At 43.4% G+C, this 21,658-nt stretch overlaps 1 protein-coding gene and 1 pseudogene across 1 annotated transcript in view; one reads left to right on the forward strand and one right to left on the reverse strand.

Annotated features, from left to right (window-relative positions):
• Positions 1–205: 205 nt before the first annotated feature.
• LOC139015018 (coiled-coil-helix-coiled-coil-helix domain-containing protein 5-like) lies at positions 206–7,214 on the reverse strand (annotated as a pseudogene).
• Positions 4,119–21,658, forward strand: part of TTLL4 (tubulin tyrosine ligase like 4) — a 29,951-nt gene continuing 12,411 nt past the window's right edge. The window contains 5 exon segments of the mRNA XM_070422155.1: positions 4,119–4,348; positions 16,876–17,093; positions 17,095–18,449; positions 19,336–19,445; positions 19,806–19,869. Of these exon segments, the coding sequence (XP_070278256.1) occupies positions 16,971–17,093; positions 17,095–18,449; positions 19,336–19,445; positions 19,806–19,869 (1,652 nt within the window). The 5' untranslated portion in view covers positions 4,119–4,348; positions 16,876–16,970.

Consider the following 21,658-nt stretch of genomic DNA (forward strand, 5'->3'; position numbering starts at 1 on the left):
GCCTGGATTTAGACAAATACAATATTGTGGTTTAAATTTTTTTTTTTTTTTTAATGTACACAGTCTTTCTTTATTGTGAGTCCTGATATCCAAAACTAGGCCTACATCCAGGACCCTCAGTACAGCAGCTGGTCATTCAAGCTTCAGGGCTGGGGTCATTAAGTGGCCAGTCACTCCTGTCCAGTTTTCATATGGCCCAGAGTCATCAGGAGGCAGGAAGTGGCTGCGCCAGCACAGTTGTGGGTGGGCTCTGGGGCTGCACCTGCTCAGTGCAATGCAGGAAGTGGCGCACCTGCTCCACATAGTTGCCTGTAGCTGCCTCATTCCGTGGCAGACACTCCTTGAAGGCCTCAAAGGGCTCCGCACAGGCTTGGCAGATCTGATAGATAACTGGGTGGTTGGAGGTGCATCGAGCAATCCTCATCTTGAGGTGGTGACAGTCCCGCTGCCAGGGCTTGGTGGCCACACATTATCCATACTGGTCCACCTCCCGGCTATAGTGGCAGGCAGTGTACCTCTAGTCCCCCCTGCACGTTGAGGCAGGTGGCAGGGGAATCAGTCTGGGGGAAGCGCCCACTTTTGCTGGTGTCCCAGCATTGTATTTTTTTTTAAAATATATTTTATTGATTTTTTACAGAGAGGAAGGGAGAGGGATAGAGAGTTAGAAACATCGATGAGACAGAAACATCGACCAGCCGCCTCCTGCACACTTCCCACTGGGGATGTGCCCGCAACCAAGGCACATGCCCCTGACCGGAATCGAACCTGGGACCCTTCAGTCCACAGGCCGACGCTCTATCCACTGAGCCAAACCGGTTTGGCGCATTGTATTTTTTAAAAATATTTTTTTATTGATTTTTTTAGAAAGAGAGGAAAGGGGAGAGAAACATTAATATGAAAGAAACATTGACCCAGTTGCCTCCTATACACACCCGACCAGAGATCGAACCTGCATCCTGGGTATGTGCCCTGATGGGGAATTGAACTAGCAACCTTTTGATGCACAGGACAACGCTCGACCAACTGAGCCACAATAGCCAGGGCCAGTATTGTATTTTAAAGTCTCAATTTTCCCCCTAAAAGATAACCCAGGAGGAATTACCTTATGAAAGAATTATTTTTTAAATCTTCACCCAATATTTTTCCATTGATTTTTAGAGAGAGTGGAAGAGAGAGGGAGAGACAGAGAGAAACATTGATGTGAGAAAAACACAATTGGTTGCCTCCTGCCTGCGCCCCAACCAGGGCCTTGAAAAATGAAGACAGGAACCAAGCAACCAAGGTATGTTCCCTTGACCAGAATCGAACCCGGGACACTTTGGTCCTCAGGCTGATGCTCTATCCACTGAGCCAAACTGGGTAGGTGTTTTTTCCCCCAAAGTATTGATTAAATACTAGCTTGAAACATGCTTATTTGGTACATAAACAATGTAATGTAGAGAAATTAAATATATATATCCAAACTTTTTAGGCTATCGCATAAAACACTATTTAGTCACTTTATGAGGAGGCATAATAAGAAAACATGTTCCTACCCTTGTGAGCATACAATCTAAAGGATTAGAATTACGAAAACAATTTTGCATTTAGCAATCATTTCACAAAGTGCTGAGAGGATTTGGAGTGAGTGGTCTGAGTAGTGCTTGGAATTCAGAGAATGTCTGGGAGGTTTGAGGATTTGTGCCTGTGTTTGGTTTTTCATGTTTATGAATGTGTGTGTGTGTATATATATGTGTTTTACCTTTCTTGGGGGGACAGGGAGCTTAAAGTTTTCAAACATACACAAGTACAGAGAATAGCAAACACCCCCATACCTTGATCCCACAGATTCAACTGTTATCAGCATTTTGCCACACTGGTTCTATCTATTCCTTTTTCAAGTTTGTCATTGCTATAGTTTTAAAAAACTATTTGAAATAATTTTAAATTTAAAGAAAAGTTGTAAGAATAGTACAAATAACGCCCATACTCCCTTCACCCAGATTCATTAACATTTTACCACAATTAGTTTTATATTTTTCTGAACCACTTAAAAGTTGTAAATATTATGCCCTTTTACCTTTAAATACTTAAGTGTGAATTTCTTAAGATCAAGTATATTCACTTATATAACCACAGTATAATGAACAAAATCAGGAAATTCAAAATTGTTATAATAGTATTCACTAATCTATAGCTCATGTTTGAATATTGCCAATCATTCTAATAATGTTCTTTATATGTTTTTTTCCTGGTCCAGAAAAGATCATGATTTGTGTTTGGTTGTGGTATGTCTTTAGCCTCTAATCTAGAACCATTCCTCATCCTTTCTTTGTCTTTTATTTGATTCCGGTTTAAATTTTTGTCAGAAAACACTACATAGTGATGATGTGTTCTTAGTACACGTAATCAGGAAGCTGATGATGTTGCTTTTTTCCATTGTTCACTTGGCTATGGTAGGCTGAGCAAATTTCTGTAGCTATAGCTTTTTAAAAATATATATTTTATATTTTAGAAAATAGATTACAGAAAAATTGAGCAGATAGGAGTAGGACAGAGTTCACATATTAAACTCATCCTATACACAATTTCCCCTATATTAACATCTTACATTATTATGATACATTTGTTACAGTGAACCAAAATCTATATATCATTAACTAAAACCCATATATATTTAGATTTCTTTAGTTTTTATCTAATGTTCCTTTTCTGTCCCAGTTACAGTTGTCTCCTTGGGTTCCTCTGTCTATATCAGTTACTCAGGAGTTTCTCTCTCTTTTTTTTTTTTTTTTGTTAAACCTCACCCAAGGATATTTTTACATTGATTTTTAGAGAGTGGAAGGGAAAAGAAAGGGAGGGTGAGAGAGAGTGAGAGAAAGAAACAGAAACATTGATGTAAGAGAAACATCACTTGGCTGCCTCCTATACATGCCTGGACTGGGGAACCTAAAACCTAGGTATGTGCCCTGACTGGAAATCGAACCCACAACCTTTTGGTATACAGGGTGATGGTCTAACCAACGAAGCCACTGGGCCAGGGCTCTTGTGTTTGTTTCTCTTTATTTCCTATAACCTGGAAATTGGAGCCAAAAGCTCGATTAGATTCAAATTCATCTTTTAATTTCTCCACAGAAATACACTACCTAAATATTACTGTGTAGTTCAAATTGCATCACATCAGATGACATAATTTATAGCTGTCCCACCTTTCAGCATCCTTCCAGTGTAAAGTTCCATCAATTTTCTAATGATTTTAGCATCCATCAATGACTGTTGCTTAAATCAATTATTTATTAAGCATTCTTGCTCTGGTCCAGATTGTTTTCATTAGGTTAGTTTAATCTTTTATTGTCCTCCCCTGTTTTTCCTGGAGCAGACTGTTTAGAAAAGATTTCACCGTCCAGCTCTGTTTAGATCTCCAAATCCCGGAGGTCTGGGGACCTTTGAGACCGAGGGGGCATGATCTGTCTTGTTGAGGTGAATTAACCTAAGGTAGTGTTTCCTACAGTTCACACTTGAAGCCCATAAAGCAGGTGGCTGTAGTTGTAACTGTGGGTGGGTTGCGGTTAAGGGAAGTTCGGTTGGAGGAAACCGAATTTCAGTGGATCTGGCAGTCTCTCCTTTCCTGGGGTCAAAGTCAAATACGTTTACTTGAAAGACCTACTAAGAATATTCTTTAAACCCTAACCGGTTTGGCTCAGTGGATCGATCGTCGGCCTGCGGACTGGAGGGTCCCGGGTTCTATTCCGGTCATGTATCTTGGTTGCGGGCACATTCCCGGTGGGGAGTGCGCAGGAGGCAGCTGATTGATGTTTCTCTCTCATTGATGTTTCTAACTGTATCCCTCTCCCTTCCTCTCTGTAAAAAATCAATAAAATATATTTTAAAAAAATAATGTTCTTTAATAAGGCCTTCACTCTTTTATTTTAGAAGGGCGAATTAAAGCACAGCCAATGAAAGGGTCCGTACAGGTTAGGTAAAATCAGGGCAGGGAGAATCCTGGGGGAAGGCTTGCAGGGATTTAATCTCGGAACTACACCTCCCAGAATCCCGCTCTCCGGGTCCCACGCCCAGAAGCGACTGCGCGTGCGCGAGGCCAGTGAAACCCTGCCCTCGCCGGCCCCACTACCCCCGAGATTCGCGCGCTTGCCTCCCTGCCGCCGGGATCGCCCCTCCCAGGCCCTCGGTCTGTCCACTGGGGGCGCGCGCAGTGCGTGGCAGGCGGTAGCGGCCCTGGCGGCTGAGAACGCGGGTCGTGCGGCGGAGCGTGGTTGCTAGGGGCGCCTGAGCCCTCCTGCCTGTCCCGCAGGCCAAAGGAGGAAGCCGCGCGGAGCCGGCGCCGAGTCGGGCGAAGCGGGTCCACTAGGTGAGTGTGGCTGCGGAGCCGGAGGAACGACCCTCCGCCGGCCCTCCTCTGCCCCGGTCCCTTCACGCAGGTCCCCGGCCTCCCGGCCGCTTCCGCTCCTGCCCGCCACCTCTCCATCCCCTGGGAGGCCGGGGGCCTCGGCCTCACCGGCCAGGACTTCGCGCCTTGCCGGAACCCGCCTCCCCCTTCGCCGCGCCGGGAGTTTAGCGGCCCCGCCTCTGGTGGGTACCCGAACCCCGGACGCCCCTCAGCCTAGGCCCCTGGCCGCCTCTTCCCGCCGCTCCGCGGTTTGAATTCTCCCTTGGATGTGAGCCCACGCTCCTCAAGGCTGAATTGAACACGGATCCCACCTTTTTACTTCCCCACCTTCAGTGCCTATAGAAAAAGACGCTCCTAAACTGTAGAGATTCAAACAGTATCTGAGGTCCTGTGGAATCTAACTCTTCATTTATCCACCCAACCAACCCTTCATTTAATCATTCAACAATTTAAAAGAAAAATCAGTAACTATTTAATGAGCTAGGGCACCATGGAAAGCGCTGGGAGGATACGGTGGTCTACGAGACAGGTGTGTTCACGGAGTTTGTAGTCCAGGGGAGGTTTTAATCAATTAAACAAGCATTTGCCATACTGTGTGGGGTGTGCTGCGGTAGAGCATTAGACTCATTTGGAACAGCATTATTCCCATTCCCTGGTCTTCACAGTCCTATTCTGGATCCAAGAAATGTTTTCATCCTTCCTTTATGGAGTCATCCCTCAGATAATCAGCGCTCGCCAACCTTTCGGACCTCACGGACCACCGGTTGGCGACCGCTGCCGGAGGTCCATCTTTCTTACAGCACCTGTTGATTTAGCTAATGGACAAGCTGCCCCTCTTTCTAATACTTTCTTCTTCATCGACACCCACCTGGTCACTAAAATCAGAAAATTAGGATCATTCCAGACTGCTCCTTGTCTCATTCTCCCTATGTCTACTCGGCCACCAGGTTTTGTCACTCTGGAGACCAGACTAGAGATGAGGGACTTACGGTGGTGGTTGCAGTGGGAATGGAGAAGGTTAGAGAGAAGTTAAAGACGTTTTCTCATTGGCTCCCTGCTTCCCTGCTAAAATTCTTCATATTCAACCCATGCACTGACACTATGGTATTCCCAAACACAAATCTGATGGTATTTTCCTGTTAATTATCTGTGATTTTCCTGCAACACACTCTTCAAATGGTTTTATTAATATATTCTCAGAAGAATTTTAAAAACCATGTATTTCTTGCACATCTTAAAGTGGAATTCAAAAATTTTTCATCACAAGTTTAAACAAGTTTCTTCTTTGTTAAGAGGAAGTAGAGCCCGGCTGGTGTGGCTCAGTGGTTGAGTGTTGACCTATGAACCAGGAGAAGGTTATGGTTTGATTCCTGATCAGGGCCCATTCCCTGGTTTCTGGCTCGGTCTCCAGTAGGGGGCATGCAGGAGACAGCTGATCAATGATTCTGTCTCATCTTTGATGTTTCTATTTCTCCCTCTTCCTTCCTCTCTGAAATAAAATTATAATTTTAATATAATTTTTAAAATCATATTAAAAAACAAAAAAACATTACATTATTTTTTTTAAAGGAAGTAGAAAATATAAATGTTTTATAAAAAGAACTAAATTTAGGGTTAACTGTAATTGGCAAAAACATGTCATGACTTGATTTGATAAAATAATTTTTAACCAGTTTATTTAATTAACTTAGTTTTGAGAAGAAAGATAAAGGAGTTACACTTTGGACATGCTGAGTTGAGGTCCCTGCAGCACATCCACATAGAAAGGCCCAGGAGACCATTCTGTAGGTTTGGAGCTCGTGACAGAGGTCTGGGTGATGGTAGAAAGTTAAGAATGGAAGAGGTGGTTGTAGTCATGGGATGGAGCTGGTTGCTGTGGGAATGTTTGTGATAATAATTGCAGCTGCCATTTATTAAGTGCACTTACTGTGTTCCAGGCAAAGTGAGAAGACGGAGCTCAGAGGAACACCAAGGAAGCAGAGAATTTATAGCCAATTAAAAAATGAGTATGTAAATGAAGTCACTTGCTGAAAACTATCTAGATGCAGCCTTAACTTCAGAATCTATCTGATACTCATGATCTTGAGTTTAGCTTTCCCACTAGATTCCTTTATGACCTTGGAATGTTCTGATTGAAGGTTCCCTGGATTTTAGCATAGGATCAGATGCTTTAATCTGTCAGTGAAGTATAGAGAAAAAAAATTCTTTTTTGGCAGAACTGGGAAGCCAGATTTGGCATTTTGAAACAAATACTGAGAGTACTAATTTCTTTTAGGCCCTGAAATACAAAGGACATAAGGTGCCCTCCTGGATATATCCTGGGCAGATAGTGGTATTCTTGACTAGAGGTGCCCACATTTTTGGTCTCAGGACTCCTTAATGCACTTTAAGCTCTTTGAGGTCTTAAATATATATATTTTAGTGTGGGATATATATCTTGACATTTACCATATTAGAAGTAGAAATACTAACTCTTTAGAAATAAGTCCATTACAGGTTAATATAAGTAGCATTTTTTAAATTAAAAAAGCTGTTGTTTCAAAAGATTAGTGAGAAGTATCGCATTGTTTTTACATATATCTTTTTAGAAGACAGTTGGATTTTCATATCTTCTTCTGCATTCATTTGGTTGGGATGTGTTGTTTGGTTGAATTATGAAGAAAATTCATCCTCACACAGATGTTTAGTTGGAAAAAGGAGTATTTCTATAGCCTTTTCAGATAATTGTGGGTATTCTTCTTTGGTACTTCACAAAAGTTAACGAAAGGGTGGTTTGTGAAGGTTAGTTGCAATGTAGAATCTGAAATGATACTAGTGAACTTTTCATACTGTGTTACAGCAAAATCCATTGGTCTATTTCACTTTGACCAGTAACATTGTGTCATAGGTATTTGGAAAATCCTTACTGAGTTATGCAGATCTTACAAATGTCACCTTTTACTATACAGCATTAAAAAATCATACCACATTGTCACCACACTCATTAGGAAAATGGTTACATATTGGGAAGCTGTCAAGCTCATGGTGGCAGATACAAGTTTGCCAAAATTCTAATTTTCTCTTGGAAGCTTAAATTTTATTATTGGCAACAAATACTGTCAGTTGTTTTCCTTGACATGACAGACTCATGTTTTATTCTCTCCCCCAGAAAATATCTGCCAAATACCATAGTCTGACTAACCCATCACGTGTGTGTCATTCATTCTTTCAAATAAACAGGGTTCCACGGGAGGTTTTTGCAGTCAGATGTTTGCTGAGACAACCATCATCTCCTGTCTGCACATAAGTGTTTTATATGTGCTTCTCATTTTGTCACACAGAATATTAAAAAGGCATACTTGAGGTTGAGACTTAATTTTTACTGTGTCATCAAGGACAGTCTTAGGTAAAGCTGGCAGTTACTCACTGACAGTATGGTGATGAAGTATGTGGTGGTAAAGGACCTAACGTGGTGCCATTGTCTCAATTCCTGCTCAGACACCAGTGTTTTGACCCACCATTGCTTTTGCATCATCAGTGGAAAGACCAGCACAGTAAAAAAAGATAAACCACACCTAAGTTTTGTTATGAATATAGTTCCACTTAGCAGAACTCCTGAGAGGATCTAGGGGTTCCCTCAGATTCTATGGACCATACTTTGAGGACCACTGCTCTAGAGCTTACCTCAGGAGGAAGAAAAGAGGGTACTTTCTGAAGCTGATAAAAGCTGATAAAGGTCAAGGCTTCAGGGGAACATGTCTTCTAATTATGTTATTCATTCAACTGTTTCTGTTTTGTTTATTTTTTTACTTTTCAGTAATTTGTAGATTTACCTCCCTTAGCTCTAGCTGCTGTGAGCTGTATTTTCCCCTCAGGTATTTTTTTGTTTGTTTTGTTTTTGAGAGAGAAAGGTAGAAACATAGATTTGTTCCACCCATTCATGAACTCATTGGTTGATTCTTGTATGTGCCCTGACCGGTGATTGAGCCCATAGCCTTGGCATATCGGGACAACACTCTAACCAACTGAGCTGCCTGGCCAGGGCCTTGCCCTCAGTTTTGCCAACTCCTTTTGCAGTGCTCAACTGTGTTCTGCAGAGCTACCTTTCTCAACTTATGGTACTGACTTTCCCTTCTCATTAGGGCTGGGATGGTCGCCTTCCTTTAAAAAGTTCGTTGCTAAAAATCATCATCATCATCATCATCATCATAATCATTTTATTGTTCCTCCAACTTTCTTTAGGGAAACATAGCTTGGGATTTATCTCATAAGATAAAATGAGTCTGGTTCCTGTACTCCTCCCCATTCTATCTGGTTCTGCATAAGTCAATTCTATCTTGTAGCACAACTACTGAGCAATTATAGTAATCTCATCAGAGAGCTTTTGAATTGTAGACTCGGAACTATTTCTGATGTCCTGAGTTCCCCTATTGACCGAGGAAACACTTAGATGGAGGAGAAAAAGGAAACTGCAGATCCCAAGAGTCACACACCCTCCTGTAATAGAGGAGAGTGATTCAATCAGTGGCTAATGAATAATTGCTTTCTGTAGAAATAGATACCTTGTCCAAGTTGGTCTGGGCCTGGTCCCTAGAGACTTGGTGATTTGAGACAGCAACCATAGATTTTCAAGCCTAGGCTGCTCATCATTCTCTCTTACTTAAGGAGAAACTTTGAGGCAGAATTACCCCACAAAGAGTGGAAGGCAGAAAGAGATAGGCAGTTTCTGAATGCTGTATAAAGATGACAAAGCAGGATGTTGAGATTACTGAGACTGGATCCTTTAGAGGGGGAGAGGCTGAAGCCAAGGAAGTCTGTCAGGATTCTACTGTGACAGTCCTGCACTTGGTGAAGGGCTGAGCGGTTAGGGATTGAGCTGAGCCAGCCATGCAAATACAAAGAAAGAGATGTTTGAGGCCATTTTATTCATCTTTAGAATACTCTGTAGTTCTTTACCCTCCTTTCTTGTCCCTTTATTCAAACTTTTAACAGCTTTGTGGAAGTATAATTGACATGGAGCATATCCATCACTCCCAAGTGAATTTTTTTTTCATATTTATTTTATTTTATTTTAATTGCTTAAAGTATTACAAAGAGTATTACATATGTCTCCTTTTTTCCCCCCGCCCTTGACAGTCCCCCAGCCTCCCCTACCCCACAGTGTCTTATGTCCATTGGTTATGCTTATATGCATGCATACAAGTCCTTAGTGGGGGGTTGATCTCTCACCCCCTGCTCCTGCCCCCCAACCCTCCCCGGCCTTCCCGCTGTAGTTCGACAGTCTGTTCGAGGCAGCTCTGCCTCTGTATCTATTTTTGTTCAAAAGTTTATTATGGTCTTTATTATCCATAAATGGGTGAGATCATGTGGTATTTTTCCTTCATTGACTGGCTTATTTCACTTAGCATAATGCTCTCCAGTTCCATCCATGCTGTTGCAAATGATAAGAATTCCTTCTTTTTTACAGCAGCATAGTATTCCATCGTGTAGATGTACCACAGTTTTCTAATCCATTCATCTACTGGTGGGCACTTAGGCTGTTTCCAGATCTTAGCTATGGTGAATTGTGCTGCTATGAACATCGGGGTGCATAGATCCTTTCTGATTGGTGTTTCTGGTTTCTTGGGATATATTCCTAGAAGTGGGATCACGGGGTCAAATGGGAGTTCCATTTTTAGTTTTTTGAGGAAACTCCATACTGTTTTCCAGAGTGGCTGCACCAGTCTGCATTCCCACCAGCAGTGCACGAGTGTTCCTTTTTCTCCACATCCTCTCCAGCACTTGTTGTTTGTTGATTTGTTGATGATAGCCATCCTGACAGGTGTGAGATGGTACCTCATTGTTGTTTTGATTTGCATCTCTTGGATGATTAGTGACTTTGAGCATGTTTTCTTATGTCTCTTGGCTTTCTTAATGTCCTCTTTTGAAAGGTGTCTATTTAGGTCCTTTGCCCATTTTTTGATTGGATTGTTTATCTTCCTTTTGTTGAGTTGTATGAGTTCCCTATAAATGTTGGAGATTAAACCCTTATCAGTGATAACATGTGAATTGTTTTTTTTAACTTTGTTTTAGGGAGTCTTAGTACCTCCATGAAGTTGTGAGAGGAGAGTTGGGCAGCATTGCTGAGGAGGAAGCCAAGCTAGGGCAGTGATCTTTCTCTTCTAGCAGATTAGTTCTGCATTTGTCTGTTAAGAGATACACAGGGCTTCCCTTAAAAACCTTCATGGAGTTTACGAGGCATATCTATATATATGAAAAGAGAACAGTGGTAAAAGATAGTCTTTGCAAAGTGTCAAATTAGAGGAATCAATACACAGGTATTCATGGAGAGAGGGCCTTGAGCTGGGCCTGTAAAAAACGATGAGTAAGATTCAAAAGGAAGAGGCTTATAAAGGCCTGCAGGCAGCTTTGAAAGGTTTATTCTAGGAGTTGAGTGTTAAGACCAGCAGAGGATGGAGTTAAAAGGGCAGACCCTAGAGATACAGATTTCAGTTCAGTCTTTATGCTGTTGTAATAGTCCAGGTCGTGGGTGGTGGTGGAAATGAACGGGGAAGCATATTATGAAGAAAGAATCTCATAAGTTTTGTGTCTGGTTTGGCAAAGGAAGATGTCACAAGTGACTTAAGTTGTCCTCTAAGGTGACTGAGATAAAGAAGGTTCCACTGAGAGAAATTAGTTAAGTCAAGGGTACAGAGCTAATTTGACAAGCTGGATTGAAATGGTTGGACATGGACATGGAGAAGGTGGAGCAGATAGCTGGTGATGAGAACATGAAGCTTAAGAGAGGTCAGGTCTGTAAAGTGACTGTTTTCCTGAAGATAATAGTTAAAATTGTGGGAGCAGATTGGTTTGATGTGGGAGAGGATAAAAGAGAGACACTGTGGAACATTTTGGAGGGGGCCTCAGCAGGAGGAATAGGTATTATTGAAGGTGTTGAGGGTGGCTGTGGCAGAGTTTTAAGCAGTGAATAAAGTAGCAACAAGGAGATATGGTAAGAGAGGAGCCACATACCTGTTTAATCTGAAGAGTTCCATCTTGTGGCTTTGTCATACCTATTGTAGACACATTTGTTTATTCAGCAAATATTTAAGGAACCCTGATTACATTTTCAGGGCTGGGCATATGCTGTGTGAACAAGGTCCCAGTTCTCATAGAGCGTTCATTGTGAAAGAGAAGAAGACAAATAGCAAAGGAATGTTTAAATAAAGTTTTCATTTTAAAATATAATTAATAAGGTTTTAGATAATGGAAAAATGAAACATGAGGACAAGGTCATGTGATAGGGAATAATTAGGGGTGTAGCAGTGTTGTAGAGGAAACAACAAAGACCCTAGGAACTTGCCTGGTGAGGGGGAAAGTGGCTGATGAGGTCAGAGGGAGAGTCAGGGGTCAGATTACATAGGCCTTGGAGCCATCCAATGGCTTTAAGCTACTTTTTATCAAGAGCACCATGGCCACTGTCTGGAGAATCCTATCCTATATAATAAAAGCCTAGTATGCAAATTGTCCCCTCTACTGGGAGTTTGACCACTTGCTATGACGTGTGCTGACCACCAGGGGACAGTGCAGAACATGGTGCTGGCAGTGGATGGCAGTGGAGGCACTGCCAGCCCTGATGGGCCCCGACGAGACGAGAGTGGGACTGCGGCGGGATGGTGGAGCAGGTGAGCAGGCAACGCCAGTCCAAGGCAGGTGTGAATGGGACCTGATCGCCTTCCTGATCGCCCTGCAGATGCTGACCAGTGGTGGCGGCGGGGGTGGGGCCGCTGCCCAGCTCCCAGGTGCTGAGGGAGCCAGGTGGGGGCCCGATGACTCAGGCAGAGGGGGGTGCGCAGGGGCCTGGGTGCTGCCCAGGGCCCAGAGGTCAGCTGGGACCTGCTCTTCCGCTCCAGACGCTTGTGCTTCGATCGCTGGCCAGGCCTAGGGACCGCACCCGTGCACCGGGCCTCTTGTAGATTATAAGAAGTGGTAAGAATAGAGGTAGGGAAACCAGCAGATGAGAGATTATAGTAATTTGGACTAAAGTAATAACTGGAAATGAAGAAGAATAGATGGATTCAAGGACATATATTTGAAGCTGGAAGGACTTGATGATTGAATGAGTGGAAGTGAAGATCTCCTGAGATTAAAGTGAAGTCATTACCACAGGGCATGTTGGGAGTTTCTGTGTTGCATTAACACCTGTCTTAGGGACTTAAGTCGTTCTGCCTGGATATATTTTTTTGTATTGAAGTCTTCTTTGTGCAATTACAGCTTATTTCCTTGTCTCTGACTCCAAAAGATTAATTGACCCTAAAAGATTATGTGTGGAATACGATTGATCATTCCTGTTTTTTTTAGTCCTCCACCCACTTCCCTTAGCATGACTTTTTACTAAAATCTGACATTCCCATCTAATTTCAAGAAGATTAAAGGATAATGTGTTCCTTCCTTGAATAACAGCAGTAATAGAGAACTCTGAGCTTCCCACACTGTCCCCCTTGTTTTCTTGACTCTAGTCCTAAAGTCCTTATTTTAGCATCTAGGTTCCTGTTTTTCAGGTTGGTGCTGACAGCAGCTGCTCTCTCAGTTGAGGGCAAGATAGGACTTGTGTTTTGTTGGGTAGTGAGGTTTTCACAGCATTTCTTTTCTAAAAATCGGAGACTCCCCCGACACTGTGTGTTGATGGGCCCCAGAGAAAGTGCTATTAAACTTCATCTGCCAGGTGTAGTGTGTGCCTTCTTCCTTAAACTCCCCTTAAGCCATAGTTTACAAATTCACTGTCAGATTAGAGTGGAGTGTGCTGGGTGGCTACTTCATCCTAAGGTGGCTGCCTCTGGTGGCTACATTGAAAAGACTTGTGTTTTGGTGAAGCTCTTCATCAGGCATATGACCTCAGTTCAGGTGGATCGCCCAAGCAGGCCTGCTTCAGGTAATGGGACAAGGAGTGAGTTTTATTATATTGGCTTGACTCATTCACTGGTAAAATCCATTCTTGCCAGTCTAATTTCAAAGAAAATTTTGAAGTAGATTTTTCTTTTTTAACTTCTTTTATTTTGAAATTATTTCAGACCTGCAAAAAGTTGTAAATAGTACAAAAAAATCTCTTTACTTTTACCCAGAGTTATCAAATGTTAATATTTTCCACAGTCACTTTATTATTCACACTTATGTGAACTGTGAACTTTTTTTAATGTTTGAGAGTAATTTCCAGACATGATGCCCCTTTACATCAGAATATTTCCTAGACAGTTCCTAAATATTTCCTAAAACAGTGATATTCTCTTACATTGCCACAGTATGTATGATGACCAAAATCAGGAAATTAACATCGGTGTAATACCATCTACTTATATAAAAACCCTGGGTGTAACATCGCGGCCAGAAGTGCAATCAACCCGAAGTCAGTCAGTCCTGCAGGGGTCATCTTGGAAATGGCTGTGCCCTCTCCCAGCTGTTTCCCGGAGGGTGAGGTTTCAGGCAGGAACCCGCGCTCGGAACGGAGTGTGGAAGTACTGAGTCTTGGGTTGCCTTGCCAAGGGCTGTGCCCTCCCCGCGCTGTTTCCCGTGAGGCCTGAGGGAAGAACTCACCCTCGGAGCGCCAGGAGCGCCCAGCAGCGCCCAGCAGCAGTCAGTCCTGGGTTGCTGAGGCGGAGGCCACAGCGTGGTAGAACTCTGGGTCTGGCCCAACAGGGGGCGTAGCCAGCCTTCAAACCAGACCCTGACAGGAGGGAGGAGGGAGCCCCATTCCTCACGGAATCCACAGGTGGCCAGCTTGCTGTCAGGGGCCTGCCAGCTAGGAATCCTATTCACCTGCATATCTGTATAAAGTTTTAATACATTATATTAGAGGTCGTGGTGGTACTGTTTTACCCACAGCGTCTACAGGAATTGCTGCAAATTTACTTTTCAGTGGAAGCACCTTTCATTCCCAATATAAATTATCGATTCCATTAAATGAAACTTCAATTTCTAGATTCCACATAAACAGTGAAGTTGCTAAAACTATTAAAAAGGCCCAACTTCTCATTATTGATGAATGCACCATGGCACCCAGTCATGCTATAAATGCCATAGACAGATTACTAAGAGAAATTATGAGTCTGAATGTTGTATTTTCGACAATGTCTCAGTATTATACTGCATGCTATGCGATCGGCCATAGTACAAATGAGTTTAAAGTACTGCAATGCTTGGGGATGTTTCAGAAAGTTGTCTCTTACAACAAATATGAGATCAGAGGATCCTGCTTATAGTGGATGGTTAGTAAAACTTGGAGATGGCAAACTTGATAGCAGTTTTCATTTAGGAATGGATATTATTGAAATCCCCTGTGAAATGATTTGTAATGGATCTATTATTGAAGCTACCTTTGGAAATACTATATAGATAATATTAAGTATATATCTAAACGTGCAATTCTTTGTCCAAAAAATGAGCAATTCTTTGTTCAAAAATTAAATGAAGAAATTTTAGATATACTCGATGGAGATTTTCACACATATTTGAGTGATGATTCCATTGATTCCACAGATGATGCTGAAAAGGAAAATTTTCCCATCAAATTTCTTAATAGTATTACTCCTTCGGGAATGCCGTGTCATAAATTAAAATTGAAAGTGGGTGCCATCATCATGCTATTGAGAAATCTCAATAGTAAATGGGGTCTTTGTAATGGTACCAGATTTATTATAAAAGATTACGACCGAACATTATTGAAGCTGAAGTATTAACAGGATCTGCAGAGGGAGAGGTTGTTCTGATTGCAAGAGTTAATTTGTCCCCATCTGACACTGGCCTCCCATTTAAATTGATTCGACAACGGTTTCCATAATGCCAGCATTTGTGATGACTATTAATAAATCACAAGGACAAACTCTAGACAGAGTAGGCATATTCCTACCTGAACCCATTTTCACACATGGTCAGTTATATCTTGCTTTCTCTCGAGTTTGAAGAGCATGTGACGTTACAGTTAAAGTTCTAAATACCTCATCACAAGGGAAATTAGTTAAGCACTTGAAAGTGTTTTCACTCTTAATGTGGTGTACAGGAGATGTTAGAATAAGTTTAATCACTTTATCAGTCATTGTTTGCATCACTTGTTTTTCATATCATGTTTTTGTCGTTTTTATATCATGCCTCTGTTATATCCTTTTGTTACTGTTTATTAATAAACTTATATATTATTTTCATATAAATTTTACTAATTTCCTTTCATCTCTCACACTTCTATTATAGAGAAAGGGCAAATAGCAATATTAAAATATCTCTGCTAATTAATTCCCTTTTTAAAAAATATATATATTTTATTGATTTTTTTATCGAGAGGAAGGGAGAGAGATAGAGAGTTAGAAACATCGATGAGAGAGAAAGAAACATCGATGAGAGAGAAACATCGATCAGCTGCCTCCTGCACACTCCCTACTGGGGATGTGCCCGCAGCCAAGGTACATGCCCTTGACCGGAATCGAACCCGGGACCCTTGAGTCCGCAGGCTGATGCTCTATCCACTGAGCCAAACCAGTTAGGGCAATTAATTCCCTTTTAATGTGCGCGAATTTCGTGCACCGGGCTACTAGTCCTATATAATAAAACCCTAATATGCAAATTGACTAAATGGCAGAATGGCCAGCAGAACAACTGGTTGCTATGATGCACACTGACCACCAGGGGACAGATGTTCAATGCAGGAGCTGCCCCTTGGTGGTTAGTGAGCTCCCACAGGGGGAGTGCTGCTCAGCCAGAGGCTGGGCTCATGGCTGGGGAGCGCAGTGGTGGTAGCGGGAGCCTCTCCTGCCTCTGTGGCAGCACTAAGGAACAGTGAGCCAAGCAATAAGGAGCAGCGAGCAGGCGGGTGGTAAGGAGCTAGGGGTACTGGACTGCGAGAGGGCACAGGCCGGGCTGAGGAACCCCTCCCTCCACATGCAAGAATGTTGTGCACTGGGCCTCTAGTCTATATATATAAAAGGCTAAGCGACCTTCTGACCGTCTGGTAGGTATGATGCGCACTGACCACCAGGGGGAAGCCCCTCAATTCAGGAGCTGCCGAGCTGTGGTCACTTGGCAGCGGCGGTTCTCGGGTGACGAACACCAGAACCAGAGAGGAGGGAGCCCAAATCTGGGGTGCATCACCCGAAAACCACCCTCTCACAATCTGGGACCCCTCAGGGGAAAACACTCAGGCAAAGTTGTGAATGTTGAGACAGGAAGATGTTTTTTGGAGAGAGAGGATAGCACTCTCTGAGTAAGCATGTGAGCAGATTCTCAATGGCAGAGACTTAGAGTCCCATCCCTTGAGACTTTATCAGTTCCAAACCTGTAGCCAGGTTTGATCACATGAGGGCAGCAGGAAGATCACTGAAAACACATTAGGAATCTAGTGTTCTTCTCTCATGGCCCCAAATGACAAGCAAGACTGATCACCCAAGAAATACTGAAGAGGGACTCTTGTTTACCCAAGGACCACTGTAGCATTGTACTTGTCTTCCTTGGACTGTAACATTCCCAACTGCTTCTCTCCCCTTCAGGCTGACAGACTTCAAGGATGCAGCTATTACTGGAGATGTGTGGCACCTTACCTGAGCCAGGCCATGAGGCCATGTTGCCATGATGTGGGCCCCTCATGGCCTCAGCAGGAACTGAATACTACAGTATTGGCCAGGGAAATAGCTTCACGCAGAGGGGTCCCTCTGGCAAAGTATCTGCCCCACCATCTGAGAAACCCTCTGAGGGCAAAGTCTGGTCTTCAGTTTCATCAGCAGGCGAAGACAGTCTGGAAGCTGGAGAAGCACGTAGGCACCCTTTCAGCAGGATTGGACCTACACCTCTTGGGTTTCCCAAACGAGCCAGCGTATTTCTTTTGTCCCAGCACTTCATGTAGCTCTGGGACCACAGCTGCCCTTGCAGGCCACAGCAACACCTGTTACCTGCCTTCTATCCAGGACTTGTTCAGCAGTACCCTGCTGTACCGCCGCTTCAACCATAGGCACAAAACATATCAGCAGCTGGAGTCTTTCTGCTTACGTTCAAGCCTGTCAAAAAAAAGACCTTTTTCTGTCCCTCAAAAGAGCCTCCTTGCCAGACTCACTGCCAATAAGGCCACTTCTTCCACGGTCTCCCCCATGGCCCAGCCTGTGGCATCCTCATCCATAGACCCATACCTCACACTGGGAGCAGCTGGGGAAAACCCTTCAGGGAAGAGGCTGGCTTCTGCCTTCTCAGGGAAGATCCCATCTCCACTCTCCTCCCCTTCACCCTCCTATAAGCCCATGCTAAATAACTCAACGCGGCCAAATAGCACTAAAGTGCCTTTATCACTGGCCACAGAGGGCCTGAAGCCATTATCCTCACCCAAGATCCAACTTGTGTCCTGGCATCATTCAGGGGGCACTGGAGACTGTGCATTCCAGCCTATTGAACACAAGGTACCCAAGAGCAATGGCATTGTCGTACATGGTGCCCTTGCCCATAGCACCCTGTCTACTCCTAGCTCCTTAGACACTTCTACCACCAGTGTTGCCTCCCCCCAGTACAACCACAGTAACTTAGTCATGAGGATAAAGCCACATCCCTGTGGCCTGAATGGCGACCCTGTTTCCCAGGCTCTGACCAAGGAGGCTCGGTTCACTGAGGCTGTGAGGCAGTTGACTGCAAGAGGCTTTGAGAAGCCGAGGCAAGGCTCCCAGTTTGAACAGTCTTGTTTTGTGAACCCGAGTTTACAATGGGATCTCCTCAACAGGAACAGGCAGTGGAAACCTATGGTAGGCCAGCAGTTCCCCCAGGAGGGTGCCCCAGCAGACAATAGGATCCTCCCTGGAGCCTCAGACACCTTGGAGTTGGACAATACAGTCTTTTGTACCAAACGCATCAGCATTCACCTCATTGCCTCACACACCAGTGGGTTCAGCCATAGCCCTGTTTGTGGGTCTACGGTCGACTCCCCACCACCCAGAGAAGACAAGACGCCAGTGCTGCCTTCTCCCCCTCAGCCCTGTGACCTAGCAGATGTGGCCACCCACCTCTCTTCCATCCATTTGGACCAGCTTGGGAAGGAGGAGCCTATAGAAGCCAGGGAGCTGGACTCACCTGCTAAGGATACTGGGTAAGTCGGAGGAAGTTTTTGGTTCATTTAGAGCAGTAGAATATATGTATGCAAATTCGCTGACACTGGCCCTGTGTCTCTGAAGGTTGGTTTTATTTTTTAGCTGCCCTAGAGTTATGGTTTTCACTTTAGGGCAAAGGTCCGCAAGCTTCAGCTTGCAAGCCAAATCCTGCACACTGTCTGCTTTTGTAAAGTTTTATTGAAATGCAGCCTCGACCATTCATTTACTACTGTATATGGCTGCTTTCCTGTTGCTATGGTAGGGTTGAATAGTTGTGACAGACTGACTGGCTCACAAAACTGAAAATATTTACTGTCTGGTCCTTTAGAGGAAGAGTTTGCTGACTCCTGCTTTAGGTTATAACCAGGGAGATATAAAAATTCCAAACACATGAGTTGGGGCCTGTGACTTTTCTACTTAATTCCAAACCAGATCAGGTTCTCAATCATTCTTGGAATGACAGCCATTTCAGAGTTAGGGCATACATGTACTTGGTTTCTTCTCTTAGCTCCTTGTTACTAATTTGATTCACCAAAGTTTTCCTTGTTCTAAGTTCCCAGAGAGCGGTCTAGGGACTTTGAAGTCAATGACCAGACATTCATTGGTGGTGGTTTGAATGCAGAATTTTGGACTTACATGCTTGGAGGGACTTCAAAGAAGATGGAAGACAGTGCCTCCCTGCAGAATAGGGGGTGTAGGGTTGAGGAACTATGGCTAGACCTATGCTCTGAGAGCAAGGGAAATAAACTGTGAGATTCAGGCAAGAGATAGCAGATTGGTGACCAGGGAAGAGACAAACACTGGAAGATGATGAAGGAATGAGCATCTTAACTGTGACCTCTGTTATGGAATTGGCTGGGCTGGGACTTTGGTTCTTTCTTATAGTTCAGCTGCTGACCTCCAGCCAGACCAGGTTGAGGCTGACGATCTAGAAGAAGAGCTGATAGATGGTTTGGAAGACTGCTGCAGCAATGATGGGAATGAAGAGGAGGAGGGTGAGTAGGGGACCCTCTCACCTCCAACTAGGAATTGGTCATTACTGCTAGGGAAGGAGGCTAACAATTGTGTACCAGGTCTTTGACCCACTTTGTCACCTGTATTACTCATTCGCCTTGGGGGCCCAAGGGTGGTGGGTAGTGGCTTTTGAGGGACTTTGTTCTCTAGTCCTCCTGTCCCACCAGTCTTGCCTTCTCCCTGCTGCTGTTGAGCTCAAGGAAGGCAGTACAAGGCAGCAGAGTGGTGCTCGTGACTCCGCAAGAAGGCTGAGCCAGGCTGTCCAAGGAAGAGCTGTCTAGGCTTGGTGAGTTTGTGTAGCAGCCTTTCCCATTCAGAACTTCTCTGCTTCCCCCCGCCAGGAGACTCAGAGTGCTCCTCATTCCGTGCTGTCTCTTCCAGCGAGTCGATAGCAGTGATCTCTCGGTGAGTGTTGGTTGTATAGATCATTGATAGATGATCATTTTCTGTCTCTTTAGGAGAGGCTAAGTCCAGTACTCTTGAGAGGCAGTTAACAAAAAAGTTGTCTTTTTATTATTAAACTTTTTAAAACTTTTATAGATTCTCATGCAGTTGTAATATATAATATATAGAGATCCCCAAAATTACTCAGTTTCCCCCTATAGTAACATTTTGCAAAGGTATGGTATATTGTTGTATAACCAAGATACCAAAATTAGTCAAGATACATTCCCATCACTGCAAGGACCCCTGTTACTGTTCCGAGAGCCACACCTACTTCCCTCCTGCTCCCAACCCCTCTTTAATCCTTGGCAACCACTGATTTGTTCTATAATATTGACATTTCAAGAATGTTATACAAATGGAATGATGTAGCTATTAGGGATTGGCTTTTTTTACTCAGCATATTCTCTGCACATTCACCCTGGTTGTTACATATATCAATAGTTCATTCCTTTTTATTACTGAGTAGGATCCATGGTATGGATGTGCCACAGTATGTTTAACCACTTACCTGTTGAAGGCTATATGGGTTGTTTCCAGTTTGGGGCTATTATGAATAAACCATCACATATACGTTTTTGCATGAATGTAGGTCTTCATCTCTCTGAGATAAATACCCAGTAGTGCAATTCTGGGTCATCTGGTAATTATATATATATATATATATTTTAATGAGTCTCAAACACCTTTTTTTTTTTTACTTTTGTCTTATTGCTTAAAGTATTACAAAGAGTAATACATATGGTTTCCCCCCCCCCCCCCCCCCCGCCCCGTTGACATTCCCCCGGCCTCCCCTACCCCCCAGTGTCTTATCTCCATTGGTTATGCTTATATGCATGCATACAAGTCCTTTGGTTGATCTCTTACCCCCCACTCCCGCCCCCCAACCCTTCCCAGCCTTCCCGCCGTAGTTTGACAGTCTGTTCGATGCTGCTCTGCCTCTGTATCTATTTTTGTTCATCAGTTTATAATGGTCTTTATTATCCATAAATGGGTGAGATCATGTGGTATTTTTCTTTCATTGACTGGCTTATTTCACTTAGCATAATGCTCTCCAGTTTCATCCATGCTGTTGCAAATGGTAAGAATTCCTTCTTTTTTACAGCAGCATAGTATTCCATTGTGTAGATATACCACAGTTTTCTAATCCATTCATCTGCTGATGGGTACTTAGGCTGTTTCCAGATCTTCGCTATGGTAATTTGTGCTGCTATGAACATAAGGATGCATAGATCCTTTCTGATTGGTGTTTCTGGTTTCTTGGGATATATTCCTAGAAGTGGGATCACTGGGTCAAATGGGAGTTCCATTTTTAATTTTTTGAGGAAACTCCATACTGTCTTCCATAGTGGCTGCACCAGCCTGCATTCCCACCAGCAGTGTACTAGTGTTCCCTTTTCTCCACATCCTCTCCAGCCCTTGTCGTTTGTTGATTTGTTGATGATAGTCATTCTGACAGGTGTGAGATGATACCTCATTGTTGTTTTGATTTGCATCTCTTGGATGATTAGTGACTTTGAGCATGTTTTCATATGTCTCTTGGCTTTCTGAATGTCCTCTTTTGAAAAGTGTCTATTTAGGTCCTTTGCCCATTTTTTGATTGGATTGTTTATCTTCCTTTTGTTGAGTTGTATGAGTTCCCTATAAATGTTGGAAATTAAACCCTTATCGGTTATAACATTGGCGAATATGTTCTCCCATGCAGTGAGCTTTCTTGTTGTTTTGTTGATGGTTTCTTTTGCTGTGCAGA

This window comes from Myotis yumanensis, unplaced genomic scaffold (genome assembly GCF_028538775.1).
Source record: "Myotis yumanensis isolate MYYU_CA2020_CCGP unplaced genomic scaffold, mMyoYum1.0.hap1 SCAF_8, whole genome shotgun sequence".
Lineage (NCBI taxonomy): Eukaryota > Metazoa > Chordata > Mammalia > Chiroptera > Vespertilionidae > Myotis > Myotis yumanensis.